General features: G+C 39.2%; 1 protein-coding gene across 4 annotated transcripts in view; it reads right to left on the bottom strand.

The window, feature by feature from the left end:
• Positions 1-6221: 6221 nt before the first annotated feature.
• LOC129732535 (cilia- and flagella-associated protein 298-like) overlaps positions 6222-18308 on the bottom strand; it is a 74756-nt gene continuing 62669 nt past the window's right edge. For all 4 annotated transcript variants that reach the window (XM_055693492.1, XM_055693489.1, XM_055693490.1 and 1 more), the window contains one exon: positions 6222-17972. In XM_055693492.1, coding sequence (XP_055549467.1) covers positions 17859-17972 — 114 coding nt within the window. In that variant the 3' untranslated portion in view covers positions 6222-17858. The remainder of the gene's footprint in view (positions 17973-18308) is intronic.

Raw genomic sequence — 18308 nt, 5'->3', positions numbered from 1 at the left:
TTTTCACTCCGTTACTGCGACTGAAAATTCATCGACCTACAGAAAACGTCAAAATGGACTGCGTGCACTGTCCGCCATTACCGCTCGTGGAAAGCTGGATAGATTCGTGAATTTAGTTTCAGTTTCATCCGTTGAATTAAGAATTTTAGGTTTGTTAGTATTCTATCATGACCCTGTTAGTATTATATCATGACCCTCCCAACTGATCTCGAGGTGCGATGATGGCCTAGTCCATTTGTGTCAGTAGGATCGTAGCGCTAGCCCCGCAAATGTTCTGTACCTACACTTAACAGTTGGCTGCAAAGTCGGTGTATAATTAACAGAAGGTCGAGTTCCGAATTGGAATGTAGCACCAAGGCTTTGCTTTACTTAGTATTCTACGAATAATGGTGAAATTGCAATTATAATGGGGCGAAATACACATACTAATAAGTCAGAATGATTTAAAATACAATAAATTTAATTTTATAGCGACATGTATGAGCAATATTATATTGTTATTAGGTGGTCTGGTAATAGGCACAGTCGCGATTCCGACTGTGCCTATTTTACGTCGCGAGTCTTTAAATATATTTTTCGTTTTATGCTTGTATGCCTGCTGATCATACCTAAGTGGATAAAAGAAGGCTTGCTGATCATATACGTGGATAAAAATGAACTCCATTATATTTTTCTTTTACAAAAAATATATTTTACCATCTGTTTACCTAAATATTGATTTTATTGTCAGAATTTAATTTTACCAGTAAATTTAAAATGATTACACTCTTTTCGAATTTTAAAACGAAAATCAAGCCACTTCAATAAAAAAAGTTGGTATGCTAGCTTTAAAAAAGTGCGAACTTTCATTAGGGACCCCACAACCCAACGAATTTCGTGACACTTTAAAAAAACAAAACTGACACAATCCTTATACAACCTTTCTTTTACACAAATTTTTGTATGACATGTTCCTTCATTAAAACTTTGACAGCTGAAAAGGGCCCCCACATGCCCACAAGTCCTAATCCGACCCTGGCTTAAACCATGGTTCAGACCTGGGAGGGAGGAACGATACTACACTTAAAACAGAGAACACAGACGTTTTGAAGTAGAATACTTCTCTCAGGAAGTTCGGCTACATAGGGATGTGAAATGAAAATCTAAAACCGAAAAAAGTGAAAAATATGTCCAATTTCAAATGCTAATAAATCGGTTAGTATTCGATGGATTTCCTTCGTTCTTGCAGCAATAGATTGGAAAATCTTCTAAGATTCTTCCCAAAATAAGATAATTGTAATATTATTATTCACAATTTCAATAGTACAATAGTATTGAAAATAGTCAAGCCTTGTCAAAACGAAAAATTCGACCTCTGATTGGTCGTTATATGCTTGCTTCCCAAGTACGGTCGACAGGATCATACACCTTGCAATTGAAAACATGCTATTTGGCCTATATAAGAGCCTGTTTCAGCCGGAGCCGCTCATAATAGTTCTAGACAGCGAGAACAGCAGTCGTCCTTCCTTAGCAGCAGCACTAGCCCTGTGGTTGGTCACCACGTATCAGGAGCAGCGCGGTTTTTCTCAGCGTGTGTCGCCAGACAGCCATTATTCCCCCCGTGTTGGGGCAGCATGAAGATTGCCATCAGGAAATCCAATTTTGGAAATCAAAATGCCTTTTTGAAGGCAAATAAACAAGTCATTGAAAGTTAATAATTTTTGTCAACGCAAGCAAGCATTCTGTGTTGCATCCTAGCAATTTAAATCTGTCGCACCCGTCGAATTTACTAAATGTGAAATAGCTTCCACAGTGCATGTTGTCCGTGTATCTTAATTCCCCCAATGTTAGGGCAGCTCAAAGGTTGTAATTAGCAACCGATTTTGAACCGCAAAATGCTTTTTTTCAAGGCAAATAAAATAATAATTGAAGGTTAATAATTTTCTGACATCAACACAAGCAGACATTCTGTGCGGGATGCAATCAAATTCTGTTGTAGTTGTCTAATTTTTACTTTATTTAGTAAACCCCCCGCTGTAAGGGCAGCGCAAAGGCTGCGATCAGCATAACCGACATTGAATAATAAACTGCCCTGTTAGAACGCATTCACAAAAGCAGTTAGTTCGACTGTGCAGAGCTAGTATGAAGTCGATTCAATCAATCAGCATAAACAGAATTTCGTCGTCTCCCAGCTGCCAAGTTGCAACATGATGCAACCCGCAACAACGAGCAAACGAAATCGCTTGATGTTACAAACCGCAATAAGATACGGGTTAAAACCGTTGCGTGTGTGAGAGCACCATCGGTGTTTATTCGCTGGATACAAAAATCAAATGCGAATTGTGGAATAATTTGTCTGAAGAACATTAGTGAATGGAACAACTGAACTGATAGGGCGTGGCCTATTACGTAGCACCCTTCGGCTATAAAAGAGTGTTTCTGGGAAAACTAGCTACATTCACTAGTCGGAAGGTGAGCTGGATGGACCGTCCACAACGTTGACAGCAGCAGCAGCAGATATCAGCACTCAGCGGTAACAGAATATATCAGCGGGTTGCGCCTATGACTGCCTTCAAATTAAACAAATCACTTGCCCTGTGGTTGGTCCTCACGTCTCAGGTCTCTGCCTGAGAACGAAAGCCAACGCGAGCGATCGGGCGAGATTTTTACCGTACATCAGCCGGCACTTCCTCTAATGGAAAAGTTGGATCGTTTTGTTCAAAAGAATATTACTGTCAGTAATATTACAGAGCTGCGATTGTATTATATCCGATATGGAATTGAACAATTGTTCTTTTGAGGACAAATAAAACACTTAATTTGAAGAGTTAATAGTTTTGGGTACCAGTAGCAGTATGGTAACAGCCTCAGCGGTAGGTGCAGCCGGTACTTCCATGAGGCGGATGTTATAAGGAAGTAAATGGAAGCGGCATGGCGAAACAGTTCGGGTGTGCTTAGACGCGCGTCATTTTTCGTTGTTGATATTATTCCCCACATGAAACGAAGCGCTTTCGTGCGATAGCGGCGGTATTAGCGGCAGATGCATTTGCCAACACTTACTCCAGTAAAGCCGTGTCTAATTTTCAATGTGAAAACACCTTTCTATTGTGTTGGCCGTGCACATTAGGCCTCTGCCAGGCTAAACGCGAAAAGCGGCGTGAACCGTTTCGCCCGGCCGTAGGTTAATGTGCAGCCGTAGCTGTGTAAAAGTATTCTACTTCAACCTCGCGGTCGTGGCTTTGCACACAACCCTCCTGTGATTTTTAAAACAGGGTCACGAGAACGTTGATATTGACGTCTGCGGACATTTTTCAAACGAATTAGAAGTTGAAGATTTTCGTCAATTATTGGTGAATCAAATTTCATTTGAGCCTTTGGAACAGAATAATTCCTGGCATCAACAATTGCACATTTTAATATGAGTTTTGTATCTTTCCCAATTGACCTTGTCATAATTAAAAACAGAGCTCATAGGGTTTAAAACTGATTCATGTGAAAAAAATTTTGCCATTGGAATTACTTTGAGAATTATTCCATGAACGATGTTTAGCGTTAAAATCGCCGATTATAAAAAATTTCGAACGATTTCTGGTGAGTTTTTGTAAATCACCTATAAAATAATTTTTGTGCTCGCGTGTGCATTGAAATGGTAAATATGCTGCGGCAATAAATAAAATCCCAAGTTCAGTTTGAACTTGAATACCCAAAGTTTCAATAACTTTCGTCCCAAGATGGGGAAGAGCACGATGTTTGATTCGGCGATGAATAACAATTACAACTCCACCGCCGGAACCCTGAATCCTATCATATCTATGAACCACGTAATTGGGATCATTTTTTTTTTTTAATTTTATGTTAGGTATCAAAAACGTTTCAGTAATAATTGCGATATGCACATTATTTACTGTTAAATAATTAAAAAGCTCATTCTCATTGGCCTTCAATGAGCGAGCATTCCAATTTAATATTTTAATTGTTTTATTCAAAATCATTGCTAAATTTAAAATTAGAAACAATTTTAATAGTAAAATTTGTGCCTATTTGAATGGCTTCAAACATTGATTTTGCCTGCAACATGGCGTTCATGAGATCGAACATTGCCTGTTGCAAAAAAGAAAGTTTACCTGCCGTAATAGGCCCCAGGCAGTTGACATTAGAAAAAAAACATTTTCGGCAGCAATATTAGCTGGAGTAATAGGTGTACAATTATTTTCTAGCGTGTTTTGCTTACCCATATTAACGGTCATTTTCGAACTACCAACACTAGGCGGTATAATGTTCGAACTACCTGTAACCTGTGCATAAGTTAAGCGGGTATGCAAAGGAGTAGGTAAACTATGCGTCACTGGTACGCTTGGAGAATTTTGTTTTGAAGTTTGTTTTGAATTTTGTTTACCTTGCCTTGCCTTAACAATTGCTAAACGGGCTGGGCATTGATAAAAATTCGACATATGGTTGCCGTTACAATTCGCACAGGGAAAATTTTTACTCTTTTTCACAGGACATGTGTCCTTTTTGTGAGAAGAATCTCCACAAATGAGGCATTTTTGGTCCATGTTACAAAACTTTGAACCATGGCCATAACGTTGGCAAACACGGCATTGGGTGATATGCTTTTCACCTCCGCCAAACTTTCGATATAATTCCCACTTTACACGCACGTTATATAAAGCATGTGCTTTTTCAAAAAATTTTAAGTTATTAACCTCACTGCGGTTAAAATGAATTAAATAATTTACAAGGGAAATTCCAGTTCGCTGACTGTTTTCGCCTCGTGATTTTTGTTTCATTAGAATTACTTGGGTAGGGGCTATACCAAGTAATTCTGTCAAAGTAATTTTGATCTCATCAACGGTTTGATCGTTGGTGAGACCTTTCAATACGACCTTGAACGGCTTGGAGCTTTTCGTATCATATGTAAAAAAATTATACATCTTTTCAGTTAAATACTGAATAAGACGATTCCAATCTTTCAATGTTTGGGCCAGAAAACGGCATTCGCCTCTTCGGCCAATTTGATAAATAACTTTGACGTCGGAGAGAAACGTAGAAAGTTCTCTTTTAAAAATATTAAATTCAGAAGCAATAGTTACCACAATAGGTGGAACTTTCTCCTTTTTTACAGAAATTTCACTTTGAATAGTTTTACTTTCGAACATTTCAATTTCGCCGGCTTCTTGCTCAGGCAGAATATCATATAAATTTTCACTGCATAAGCTAGTTTCAGAAAGAGATGCCTCTCTTTTCCTCCCCGTAGCGATGCGTGGTTTCTTTTTTCGTCCTGCCATTTCAGGTGATACGAAAAAAGTTCAAAAATAATATCAAATTGCAAGTATTGAGAAAGAAAGAAATTGGTAGTCTTGAGAAAGATTGATGTAAGTAAACTTCCAGGTAATCTTCAAGAGACATACTGACAAAACACAAACTTTTAAGCTATAGGCAGTCAAAGACCAGTCCACAAGCAACCGAAAATACGTCTGATCTGTCGGGCAGCTCAAGACGCACTCCACTCACACAGCTTCGTATCCAATTCTCCCTTCTATGTTTAGACAAAATGAACGATTTCTATTTTTATCCATTGCTTTGGCCGGTCTTTCATGCGAATTATTGTTGAGGTTTGCCTCTCAAAATATTTTTCACTTTATAATTACCGGAAAAGTTATGTGAATATTTTCCACAGTCATTTTCACTTAGATCTTACGTGATTGTCATTTGAGTTCATCGTGAACTGGTAAGATGATTTATCCTATGAATCTTATGCAGTAGACATATGCATTTCATGTGAAATTCACGTAGAATTCATTTACTGGTAAAGTAAAAAGCATTTTCGACATTTTGATTTTTGGATATTTTCGCACAGAGAATTCACGCGATACATCATGTTTGACGTTGTCAAGTTCACGTAGATGGTACGTGATAAACCATGACATACAAGTGATTTTCACGTAGATGTTATGTTTGTCACATAAATCATGCAAAATGACAGAAAATCAACAAGTATAGGAACTTTCACGTAACAATAACGTGAAAAATATTTCGAGTGTAGCAGAAACCGGAAGATTTCCGCTTTAAAAAAAGTGTAACGTGAACTTTCAACCGAGATTTTTGTGCGCTGGTCTCGCGGGGCGATGCTGGTCTAACAAGTCAGTCGTCGAATGATTAAACCCCGGCTCTCATTTAAAAATATAAATACATATTGGCAGTGGATGTTGGGAGTTCTTTCAAATTATTTGCATGTACCCTTATTTCAGTTAAAGCTTTCACATTTTATTAATTATTCGCAGTAGATTTTTATCATTTCATCTATAATCTTTCCTTAACAAACCTTAAACTAATTAGCAATGACAAGGCAATACATATTTTGAAAATATACAATTCTTAGAATCTTTTCAATGATTTTCATGTTTTTTACTATACTTATTGCACAATAACAATGGCGCTGATTTTTTTTAAAGAAAAGCTTTATACTTTCAATATTCTTCTGTATTCTCTTGAAGTGTTTAGTAGTTGCTTTTTAGTCGTCTGTTTGTGGTTTTTGCTGTAAAATGTCTGATTCATTCTGCTATATACAAGTGGTGCCTCTTCAGCACATCAGCACAAATAGTTTCTTTAATTTTAGAATTAAACTTAGTAGTTTATCTCATATGCTGATTGGGTGCTTTATTTCTTAAAACCATTGCTTTCGCTGTTTTTATTTATACTAAATATGTTTTTTTTAAATACTTTATCAGCCAAGCTATTTTTTGAAATGTAAGTCGTCTAGCGCTAGTAATAAATTTGAATCGTTTTCCTATTTTTCATGTTATTTTTGCTTGTGTTTTTCACGTTAATCGAATTAACGTATAATGATAAAAAATAAATTTATCAAATGTTGGCTCTAAAATGCAGACAAAGTATGTAATTCACTTTTCTGTTTGAAGAACATCAACGTAAGCAACTTGTTGAAATTTTACCTTAATATAAGCATTTTAAGACTTATGTCTCCAATACCTTTTACTATTCTAGATTAAAATCAGCATCGATGTCATTTAAAAAGCTTATGTTATCAACTATGTGCAAGTACTGTAAAACCAGGAGCGGTAGGTTCCAATACGAATGGAATGTGATTGCAATACGATGTGATAAATAAACAGCAAAAGGTATGCTGGACACAAGCAAATAGCCTGAAGCAATATCATAGACAAACAGACGTATCACGAAATTTCGAAATTTTCGTGGATCAAAATAACTGTCGATTCAAATGAATTTCAATAACGCGGAATGTGCGGTGGTGGAGCTGATGTTCTTTTTCCTTTGTCACTCAGTTGTCGCGCGCCGTGCTGTCAGAAGCAAAAGACAAAGGGTATGGTTGCCAGGAATTCTGAAAGTTTATCTTCAGGATAATATGTCTAGTAGGTGTCGCCCCAGTTAATCAGAACCACATTTTTCAAAATTTTATATGGAGTGGCACGTCTGCTCGTCTATGCCAATATGTAGTAGCTATTTCAATGTCTAACTAGTCTATCAATCAAATGTATCAAGTACATAGTCTTTTCGGCAGCCGAGCAGGAAAGTTGTTTTTCTTGAGTGCTCTGTGGATTACCGAAATTAATATCTCGCTTCTTCTAGCGTTGGTGTTGTGTGGCGTGCAAATACGCGTCGTTATTGGTGGGGGAGCCCCGACTGCCGAACAGCGCCAGTGGTAGTGGTGCTAATCGGCGCGATTGCGCTGCGTTCGCGTGTGAAGGTGGTGAGTCGTGCTTGTTTTGGCGCGAGTGCTGAAAGGCGTGCTGATCCAGCATCAGCGAAGGTCGATTCCCGCAGTAGAGAAGTACGGAGCTGTGGTAGTGGTTAGTTGGCGCGTGTGCTGTGGAACCCCGACGGGGGGAAAGCGGACGGCATCGCCGCTCTGCAGTTGAGGAGACAGCGCAGGCAGTGCTGCTGATTCTCATACATTTAAAGATAAGTGACAAAACCTTTACTTTTTTGCCTTCTTTATTCTCGTATATACATATATATAATTTAAATATTTTGATTTCGCATTTCCTCTCTTTTATTATATATAGCCATTCTTTTTAGTTTTGAATATATAAATATTTTCATATATTTCATATATTAGTTATTAGCGGCATATAGTTCCCAACCGCTATGGCGGTTGGTGGATTGCCTCTTCCACCGGACCTCTCATCTTGTTCAGAAGGTGACGAGTCCGCAATGGATTTTTCTGACATTCCGAATAATGGAAACAACGCTTTTTTTGACGTCGTTAAAAAGCGTAAAAGACCTCGTAAAACTGCCCCAATTGCCCCATCCACTAATGACGGGGCAACTCGGGTTAAAATGTACCAGGTGAACCAACCTGGTCTTCGTTGGATCGTGTATTTTCGACCCAAAAACAAGCCTCTTAGAGTTGTACAGATGTGCAAATCTCTGAAGGAAAAATACTCGAGCTTGACCGAAGTTTACAAGGTCAAAGCTGATAGACTGAAGGCAACATTTTCGGATCCCCGACAAGCGAACGATGTCGTCCTGGACCCGAATTTCAACATCGAATACCGTGTTTATATACCGGCACGCGTAGTTGAAATTGAGGGTGTTATCACCGAACCGGATCTTACCGAGAAGGACGTGATGGAAGGTGGGGGATGCTTTAAAAATCCCTCCCTCCCAAAAATAAAAATTCTGGAATGCAGGAAAATGTATTCCAAGGATAATACGGGAAAATACTCCCCGAATGACTCGTTTCGAGTCACGTTCGAGGGAAAAGTGCTTCCGGATTATGTCGAACTTCACAAGCTTCGACTCCCAGTAAGACTTTTCATACCGAAAGTTATGACATGCACGAATGTTTGCAGTTAGGGCACACAAAAACCTACTGCAACAATAAATCGAAATGCTCCAAGTGTGGTGAAATCTCTGAGATTAACCATACTTGCGGCGATCAACAGGCAAGATGCTGTCTCTGTGGTGGTGACCCACATGAAGTTGAAGCGTGCCCAAAATACAAATTACGTTCAGACGCGTTGAAGAAATCTACGAAACAACGCTGTAAGCAGTCATTTGCACAAATGTTGAAGACTGCCTTACAGCAACAGGAAAATCCGTATTCCAGCTTGGAAACGGATGATTCCAATGATGACGAAGAGGTATATCAACCTCTTCCGTCAAGTGGGGCCGTGCGGAAACGACCAAGCGTATCTTCCCCCAAACTTCCCAGGAAGGAGCAGAAGAAAACGCATACAGACACCCCAAGAGGTCAACCTTCTAAGCAAAATATTGCTAAGACGTCACCTCCAGGATTCAAACTTAATCCTGAGGGCAACACTTTTGATAAAGAGTTCCCTAAACTACCGGGAAAGAAATCTGCTCCCGCCAATAAACTGTCTCCGGAATCTGAAATACCGTCTACTGATGGACGTATTTCATTTAAAATGATAGTTGAATGGATATTTACCACTTTTGGTTTATCCGATACTCTTAAAAGTATGATTTCGGCTTGGCTTCCAACAATTTGCATGTTGGGTAAGCAACTAAGCACCAAATGGCCCCTCCTCTCGTTCGTATCCTTCGATGTCTAAATCAGACAACAGAAGTGACGAATCGACAACAAGGATCATACAATGGAACTGTAGAAGCTTGATTCCCAAACTAGATAAATTTAAACTCCTGCTTCACGATAGCAAATGCGATATTTTCGCGCTATCTGAAACATGGTTATCAACGGATACGACAGTAGCCGTTCATGATTTCAATATAATTCGTTTAGACCGAGGAAACTCTTATGGCGGAGTGCTTCTTGGTATCAAAAAATGCTATCCATTCTTCCGAATTCCTCTCCCAGCAATTGATGGCATAGAAATTGTTGCTTGCCATTTAACAATAGCTGGTGAGAGCCTTACGGTCGCATCAGTCTACATACCACCTAGAGCTATTATTAACCGGTTGCAGCTGACACAAATAACGGAACTGCTGCCGACTCCACGCCTTATCCTGGGAGATTTCAATTCTCACGGTATGGCGTGGGGAGCACCTGGAGATGATAACCGGGCTATTCTTATTGAAAGCTTACTAGACGTGTTCGATATGACCCTATTGAACATACCTGGGTTAGCTACAAGAATAGCAAGGCCTCCAGTACGTGAGAGCACTTTAGATTTATCTATGTGTTCCTCCTCAATAGCTTTGGATTGTAAATGGGAGATTATTCAAGATCCCCATGGTAGTGATCATTTGCCAATAAGTATTTCGATTATGAGCAGGCTCCAGTCTGTTACCACAGTCGAAGTAGAGTATGATCTCACCCGGAATATTGATTGGGAAAAATTATCGAACATGATATCTCAGGAGCTCGAAACAACCGACGAGCTTTCTCCATCAGACGAATACAACTTTCTTGCAACATTAGTTTTAGAAGCTGGAATTTTCAATTGCCCTCGCGTCTTGTAAGAACAAGGCTCCAGGACCGGACAGGATCAAATTTAATTTGATGAAAAACCTGCCGGATTCGGCCAAGATACGATTTCTTAAACTGTTTAATAAGCTTATCAGGAACAATGTGATCCCAAAAGCTTGGAGACAGGTTAAGATTATCGCAATCAAAAAGCCAGATAAACCTGCCGCAGATCATCGCTCGTACAGGCCGATTGCGATGCTCTCATGCATACGCAAATTGCTTGAAAAAATGATCCTGCGCAGACTTGACAACTGGGCAGAAACAACTAACCAACTGTCAGAGACCCAGTTCGGCTTTCGTAGGGGCAAGGGCCCTAACGATTGCCTGGCATTGCTAGCCACAGAAGCAGAAATGGCTCTTGGCAGCAAACAACAAATGACCTCGGCTTTCCTGGATATCACAGGCGCATTTGACTCAGTTTCAATCGAAATTCTTTCCGAGAAACTGCATCAGAGAGGATTCTCCCCTATATTAACAAACTTTTTGATCAACCTGCTGTCTGAAAAGCATTTACTTTTCAACCACGGTTCTTCAACAATAACACGAACAAGCTACATGGGTCTCCCCCAAGGCTCTTGTCTGAGTCCGCTGTTGTACAACTTCTACATCAGTGACATCGACACATGCTTGACGGACGGCTGCACAATGCGTCAGTTAGCTGACGATTGCGTAGTATCAGTCACGGCGTCTCTGGCTGTAGATATGAAAAACAGCCTGCAAAATACGCTAGATAATCTGACCAGTTGGGCCAGCTGTCTTGGAATTGAGTTCTCGCTTGAAAAAAACGGAGATGGTTGTCTTCTCAAAAAAGCGACCACCACCCCGTTTGGAGCTAGTTCTGTCCGGAAGACCCATCACCCAGTCACCTAGCTTTAAATATCTCGGAGTATGGTATGACTCTAAGTGCACATGGGTAAAACATATAAATTACCTGAAGCAAAGATGCCAACCGAGGATCAATTTTCTTCGGATGGTAACAGGAACATCATGGGGAGCCCATCCAGAGGATTTGATACGACTCTATCAAACCACGATTCTGCCCGTAATAGAATACGGCAGCATATGCTTCAGAGGTGTCGCAGCTTCACACATGCTGAAGCTCGAGAGGATACAATACCGTTGTTTGCGTATCGCTCTAGGCTGCATGCAGTCGACACATACCATGTCCCTAGAGGTCATAGCTGGAATACTACCACTCAAAGAGAGGCTGTTTGAGTTGGCTTTTCGTTTCCTCATTAGATCGGAAATAGCAAATCCAATGCTTATTGCGAACTATGAGAAATGTTTGGAAGTTGTTCAGAAACCCTGCATGTCAGTATACCAGCGGTTCATGTCCATGGAGATAAACCCTTCGGTTGTTGCTCCATCCCGTGAGATTTCAACATCGCTCAACAATTCTTCTGTTGTATTTGATTTGACGATGGAACAAGAAATCCATGGAATTCCCGATCACCTCAAACCAACAGTTGTGCCATCAATATTTTCGGCAAAATTTGGCCACCTCCCAAAACAGAATTCCTTTTTCACGGACGGATCTGTGATGGATGGACATTCCGGATATGGCGTTTTCAACACAGATCATCGCATATCTCGCAAACTGGCACAGCCCTGCTCCATATACGTAGCTGAATTAGCTGCCATACACAATTCGCTGCGAATTATCGAGCTCAAGACACCAGACAATTACTTCATCTTCTCGGACAGCCTCAGTTCTATCGAAGCTCTCCGATCGATTAAACCGGTCAAGCACCCGTCCTATTTCCTTCCGGAAATTAGACGGATATTAGAAGTGCTGGTTGATCGGTCTTCCATTATCTGCTTTGTGTGGGTCCCCTCTCATTGCTCAATCCCAGGCAATGAAGAAGCTGATTTATTAGCAAAAAGGGGTGCCATAGATGGAGATATATTTGATAGACCGATCACCTATACCGAGTATTTTCATTTGCCCCGACAACTGGCTCTGGAAAACTGGCAGGAAAAATGGGATAAAGACGATCTTGGGCGATGGATGCATTCGATTTCGCCCAAAGTGTCTACAAAAGCTTGGTTCAAAGGGTTAGATTTAACTCGAGATTTCATTCGAGTAATTTCGCGCCTAATGTCCAATCACTATGTTGCAAACGCACACCTCTATCGAATAAACTTAGTCGATAGTAATCTGTGCGAATGTGGAGGGTACGAAGATATTGACCACATAGTCTTCGTATGCCCTAAGTACCACAGAGCAAGGGCCAAGCTTATGGATTCTCTTCGGAAACAGAAAGTGACGCTTACAATGCAAATACGGGATGTGCTTGCTAGCCGCAACCCCGCGCTTGTAATACCCATTTACGACTTTTTAAGAGATATCAAGTATCGAATTTGATTATCTCTATGCTTTTTCTCCTAATTTCTCCCAACACAACAATCTTAAAAAGTTTCACGCTAATTCCGTTTTTTTTTCTTCTTTCTTTCGTTCATCTTTTTTATAGAAACATGAATCATCGCTTCTTTTTGAGAGACATGATCCACCGAACTTAGATTTTGATTTCAAAGAGATAAGGAACCATCACCCTCAACGAATAGTAGTAAGGATTAGTATTTAGTTATAAAGAGAAAAACTTTGATGTTAATGTTAGTTGTAAGCCTAAATGACATGTATTTTTAAATTGTATTTTTAAAGAGAAAAGATGAGAGGGTTTTTATGCCTGTTTGAGGAGGAGCAGTCGGGATACAGGCTCTACTCAAGCTGGCTTTTCCCTACTCCAAAAGATATTCGGCCCCGTTATGCTTCGCGGTTGGGCCTAAATAAATATTAGAGTTAAAAAAAAAAAAATTATCAAGTAACTGCTTTTTAAATTATTCGAATTTTTCAATTATCACTGGTCGAAGTAAACCTTGTAGAAAAAAACGCTCAATTTTACAAGAACCTCACATTATTCTCATATATGAAATCTTCATTGACACAATATTGAGGTGATTGTAATAAAGTAGAGTATGGCGCAGGCGCATGAATCACGAGATGTACAAAGCTTATCATCATGCGGATATTATCAATTTGTAGAAATACTGCAGGCTATAGAGGGCTAATCACGTGGCACGAATGTCGGCGATGCTACCTGTGAAAATATGTGAATGTGTGGTGTAAATGAAGATCGGGTGTTAGGAGCGACCGGCGAAGACTAACAAAAGAATGAGAGATATTCTGGATTCAACAATGGGTCGATAACTACTCACTACCCGTCGCCACGTCTGCTTAACTGTTATATACCCGGGAATTTTAACGCACGTAAGTACTCGGTAAGGTACCCGGGCACCTACTAAAATGAAATGCTTCTCACTTCTTCAATTCTTGATCGATTTTCGCACTGGACCCGTCAAAAGATTGAAAATTTTGTCTATTTTTAGTATACGTCACCAAAAGAGCCATTCGTTTTCATATGGGACCAGTAAATCCGGAACTCCGGGGCCAGGTTCAAATCCAAGGCAAATTTTAACAATTGGCAATGAAACCAAACAATATTGGTATGTACTAATTTGTCTTACCGGAACATGCTCCCGAAGATCCGGATTTACAGGAACCAGATGTGGTGACAGGTTGATTTCAGTCCCAGATTATAAAAGTAGACAGATTTTCCAATCTTTTGACAGGCCAAGATCGAAAGTCGATTGAAGAAATGAAAGAGCAAGAAGAATTTCATTTTGTGGGTACCCGGATATCCTGCTGAGTACTTATGGGGTAAAAAATCGAAGCCCCCCCTTCAACCGGCCCTGCTGCAATAAACAGTCTGATGATGGAAAATGGTTTATTTCCACTAGTAAGCAGCATCCCATAAGTTTCAACTAGCAGAGTTGGGGTTTTCCTTATTTTTTAAAGCAATAAAGTCTGAAACGGCACCCGTATACCCTGTCGAGTACATAACAGTTAATAGGTTGGGACCAAGAATCGCGAAGGATTAGTATTCGAAGGATTAGTATCGGAAGAACACCATGATTTGTTATCGTTATACTCGACTCGTTTGAAATGTAAGCAGCTTGTTGGCATGAGCCCCATTTGCTGCGCTTAGTTTTTTTATGGCGAAGAGGCATAAGGGCATCCTTAACAGTGCGCTACTATTTAAGTTGTTATGGCGACTGTGTACAGCGCGGCTATTTTACGCACTCACCCGTTTTCACACCGGTCGTTGCTATCGTCTCTGTTTGACGTTTCATCCAGCATAAACCTTTAGCAGCGCTGTTACCGGGCTGCCAAATTTGAGAGCGCGATGCTTCCCGGAGGCCCGGCTACTATTTCTCTAGCGCGTTTAGCAGCGACCGGTACGGTACGAAGTGATGATAGAGCGCTGCCAAACGGGGTATAGAAGCGCACTGTTAAGGATGCCCTACACTCAAAATATTTTTCACGTTATTGTTACGTGAAATTTCCTGTACTTATTCATTTTCTGTCAGTTTTCATGATTTATGTGACAAACATAACATCTACGTGAGAATCACATGCATACTATGTTTTATCACGTAGTATCTACGTGAACTTGGCAACGTCAAACAGAATGAACTCTCCGTGCGAAAATATACAAGAATCAAATTGGCGAAGCTGTTGTGTAATTCGGTCTCTGAACATAAAATTGATTTCATCGATGGCTTGCCAATGAGTGAGATTAAGGAAAAACCATAATTCGACATGGAATCTTTAGCTTACAGATTTTGTACAGATTCAGTTCAAAGATTCAGGAGTTACCTGAACATAAAAAGTAGCAGCTAACAGTAATTATAGACGGTGAATGTCTTAATATTTGTCAGTTTTTATGTCGTTCAATCCATTTTCTTATTGGAAATTTTGCATGCCCGTGCGATTTATCTAGCAACATATTTAAAAAAATTCTGAAAGCTAATTTCTCTCTTAAGAATTTAGGAAACCACAATCGAAATTAATACGTTTTATAAAACGTAGTAGCTATCCGTTAATCAAATGCTTTTCACTTTGCCGGTAGTTAAATTCTACGTGAAAATCACATGAAACGCATATGTCTACTGAATAATATTCACAAGATAAATCATCTCACCAGATCATGATGAACTCAAATGACAATCACGTAAAATCTACGTGAAAATGACAGTGGAAAATATTCACATAACTTTTCCGGTAATCATAACGTGAAAAATATTTTGAGTGTAAGATCAGGGAATCGAAAAGTAACTTAGAGGCAAACGTTCATAGCCAGGCAGGGGGAGGGGGGAAGCAGAATAATTCACTTTTAATGACTCACGATACAAAAAAAATCGTGACATTTAAAAAAAAAAAAATTTAAACGAAACTGACACAATCCTTTCTTTAAGTTAGATTTATATATGACATGTTCCTTTATTTAAATATTGCTTTGCCCCTGGGCTCCCACAAGCCTTAATCCGGACGTGGCAAACGAATCAGCGGCAAATGATCGACAGAAGGACGCTGCTCTTCGATGGTGGCCTAAAGACTTTAGACCGAACTTATTGCAGTATTATTTTAGTACTAACTTATTCAAATGATAAAAAGATTTGACGAGGCAAATAAAATAGCACTATCTTGCAGATCCTTTAGCTAAATCGCAAATACAATATATTCATCGATGATAGAAACAGTATGCACACTTATATATGAATATAAACAAACAATAAGATAAGATCACATATGTCTCAATTAAGCATATCACGGATACTCAATAGCAATTTGGAATTGAGGTTTGAATAAAGGTAAACGGATGAGAATTATTCCATCCAAGAATAAGCACGCGAAGTTGACTTTACAGAACAATAGAATGCTATTAACTCTCCAGCCGGTCTCGAGGTACAATGCTGGTCTAACAAGCCAGTTGTCGTAGGTTCGAGTCTTGACTCGGGAGAGACTGTTAGTGTCAGTAGAGGATCATAGCGCTAGCCCCGCAATTGTCCTGTACACTTAACGGTGGGCTGCGAAGTCTGTGTATAGTAAACAGAAGGTCAAGTTCCGAATCGGAATGTAGCACCAAGGCTTTGCTTTTTGCTTTGCTTTGAATGCTAGTAAAACACGTAGTTGGCCTGAAAAATCGTGGTAAGCATTGATTGCTTTAGAAAAAAAACAACGATTGAGTAGAATAAAAGTGAACGAAAAGTGGAAAAGAAATTAGAAATGTTTGATTTCTATAAATCCGTTGTTTTGTGTCAGTGACAGTCAGGGTTGCTATTTGTTGACACTCTTGAGTGAAAGTGAAAAAAAGCATCCATAAACGTTTTCTCCCTTCCCGCTTTTTGCATGGAAGCACAAGTGAACTGTCAAAACACCTCATTATATTTCATGCGATGGAAGCAAGACAACAAAATCAGTTTATCACTTAACGAAGATTGTCAAGGCATCGGTCAGTGTCAGTGAAAAAGTGTTTCGGTGAGGTTCATTTTGGTTGAGTGGACTGTTTGTTTTTCTTTTTCGCTTTGAAGTGAAGATCATTTGGTTGGATTTGTCGTCAAATTTTATTCCGTAACCGTGAACGATGCGCGCGATCTATTTCATCTGAGTATAACAGCACGTTACTAGGACGAAAATCTAGTGTATCTGAAAGAGTGCTGCGATCATTGAAAGTGAAAATTGAAAATGATTGGCTGTAATTTTCGAAGAATTTTGCTGGGGAAAATGACTTTTATCAGCACTGGTAGCAGTACGCATTTTAACGAGAAAAAAAAACTTTTATGTAAAATAATCAAGAATACAAGTTCGCCAGATGCTACAACTTTTTACAACTTTTTTCTTTATTTCAGTATTGAGTCGGTAAATGATGTTCCGTTAATATCAACTCTTTGTATACAGAACGGCAATTGTTTTCAAGGTAATTGGTAAAATCACCCGAGAAATTGGTGGGTAGAATCGTATTCAACGAATAATGTTGCTTTGTTAATTCAACAATTTAGTAGAGCCTTTATGATGTGCGCGATGAATACGTGTTAGGTATGTTTTGGCAAGCAAAATGACAAATGCATTTTTGTATCCCCATTCACCATAGAAATGATTCAGCCTAGGCTTATCTTCACCGTTTGCTTATGGGTCAATAAATCTGGAACAGTTTGAGCACATATTTATGAATTTCGCAATATTATTTCTTGTTTGTTTTTTTAAAAGGATTTTATATTATTCCAAGCAGAATACAAAATAAATATTCCATATAGAAATCGTATTACTTCACAGTTCAACTACACAATAATTTGTAATGTTGCTAGCTGTTACTGGTCAGTTGACATTTTGTGCATGTTTTTAATGAGTACATTTTATTTTTATTTTTGTTTTATTTTTTCTATGATGAAATCGCAAAGATCTAATTGGAAAGAAACAAACAGTTTGATGTATGTCTTGTCTTGCCAGAATTTTATCGCTGATAAACGCTTTATTACGACGCAATGCTGATCCTATCCTTCATGTTAGTATCTGCTATCCTTTGGTATTCATAAGAGAAGCTTTTTCTTACTTAGTAAATTTAAACTTAACATCATCCAAACCGTGTACCTGGCGTTTTAGACTGCGGCTATCGGACCAGGAGGAGTTGAGATACTGGTCGTCATCGTCTTGCTCAAGTTTCTGAAAGGAAAAGTAAATTAAAACATGTAGTAAATGTATAAGAAATCAAACATTTGACTAGAAAAAATAGATGTTGGCAGCACCCTCTCAAAATTCAATGAAACTTTAAAGGTTTAAACGCTTTACTAAACCAAATAACTTTGCATTCTATTTTTCAGAAATTTGTCTGGGCCAATACTTGAACACACACACAGTTTTGGCGTAGAATTACGTCTTCCGGCAACGTATACGGGGGTACAAATCCAAAAACCGAAAACATTAAGAGCGTCACGAACATTGTCTACTTTTAAATATTTAAAACTCATTCAGCTTTCAACCGGTTATTACAGCAATCGA

This window comes from Wyeomyia smithii, chromosome 3 (genome assembly GCF_029784165.1).
Source record: "Wyeomyia smithii strain HCP4-BCI-WySm-NY-G18 chromosome 3, ASM2978416v1, whole genome shotgun sequence".
Taxonomy (NCBI): Eukaryota; Metazoa; Arthropoda; class Insecta; order Diptera; family Culicidae; genus Wyeomyia; species Wyeomyia smithii.
Note: the sequence above shows the minus strand (reverse complement) of the source record. Positions and strands in the feature narration are given on the sequence as shown.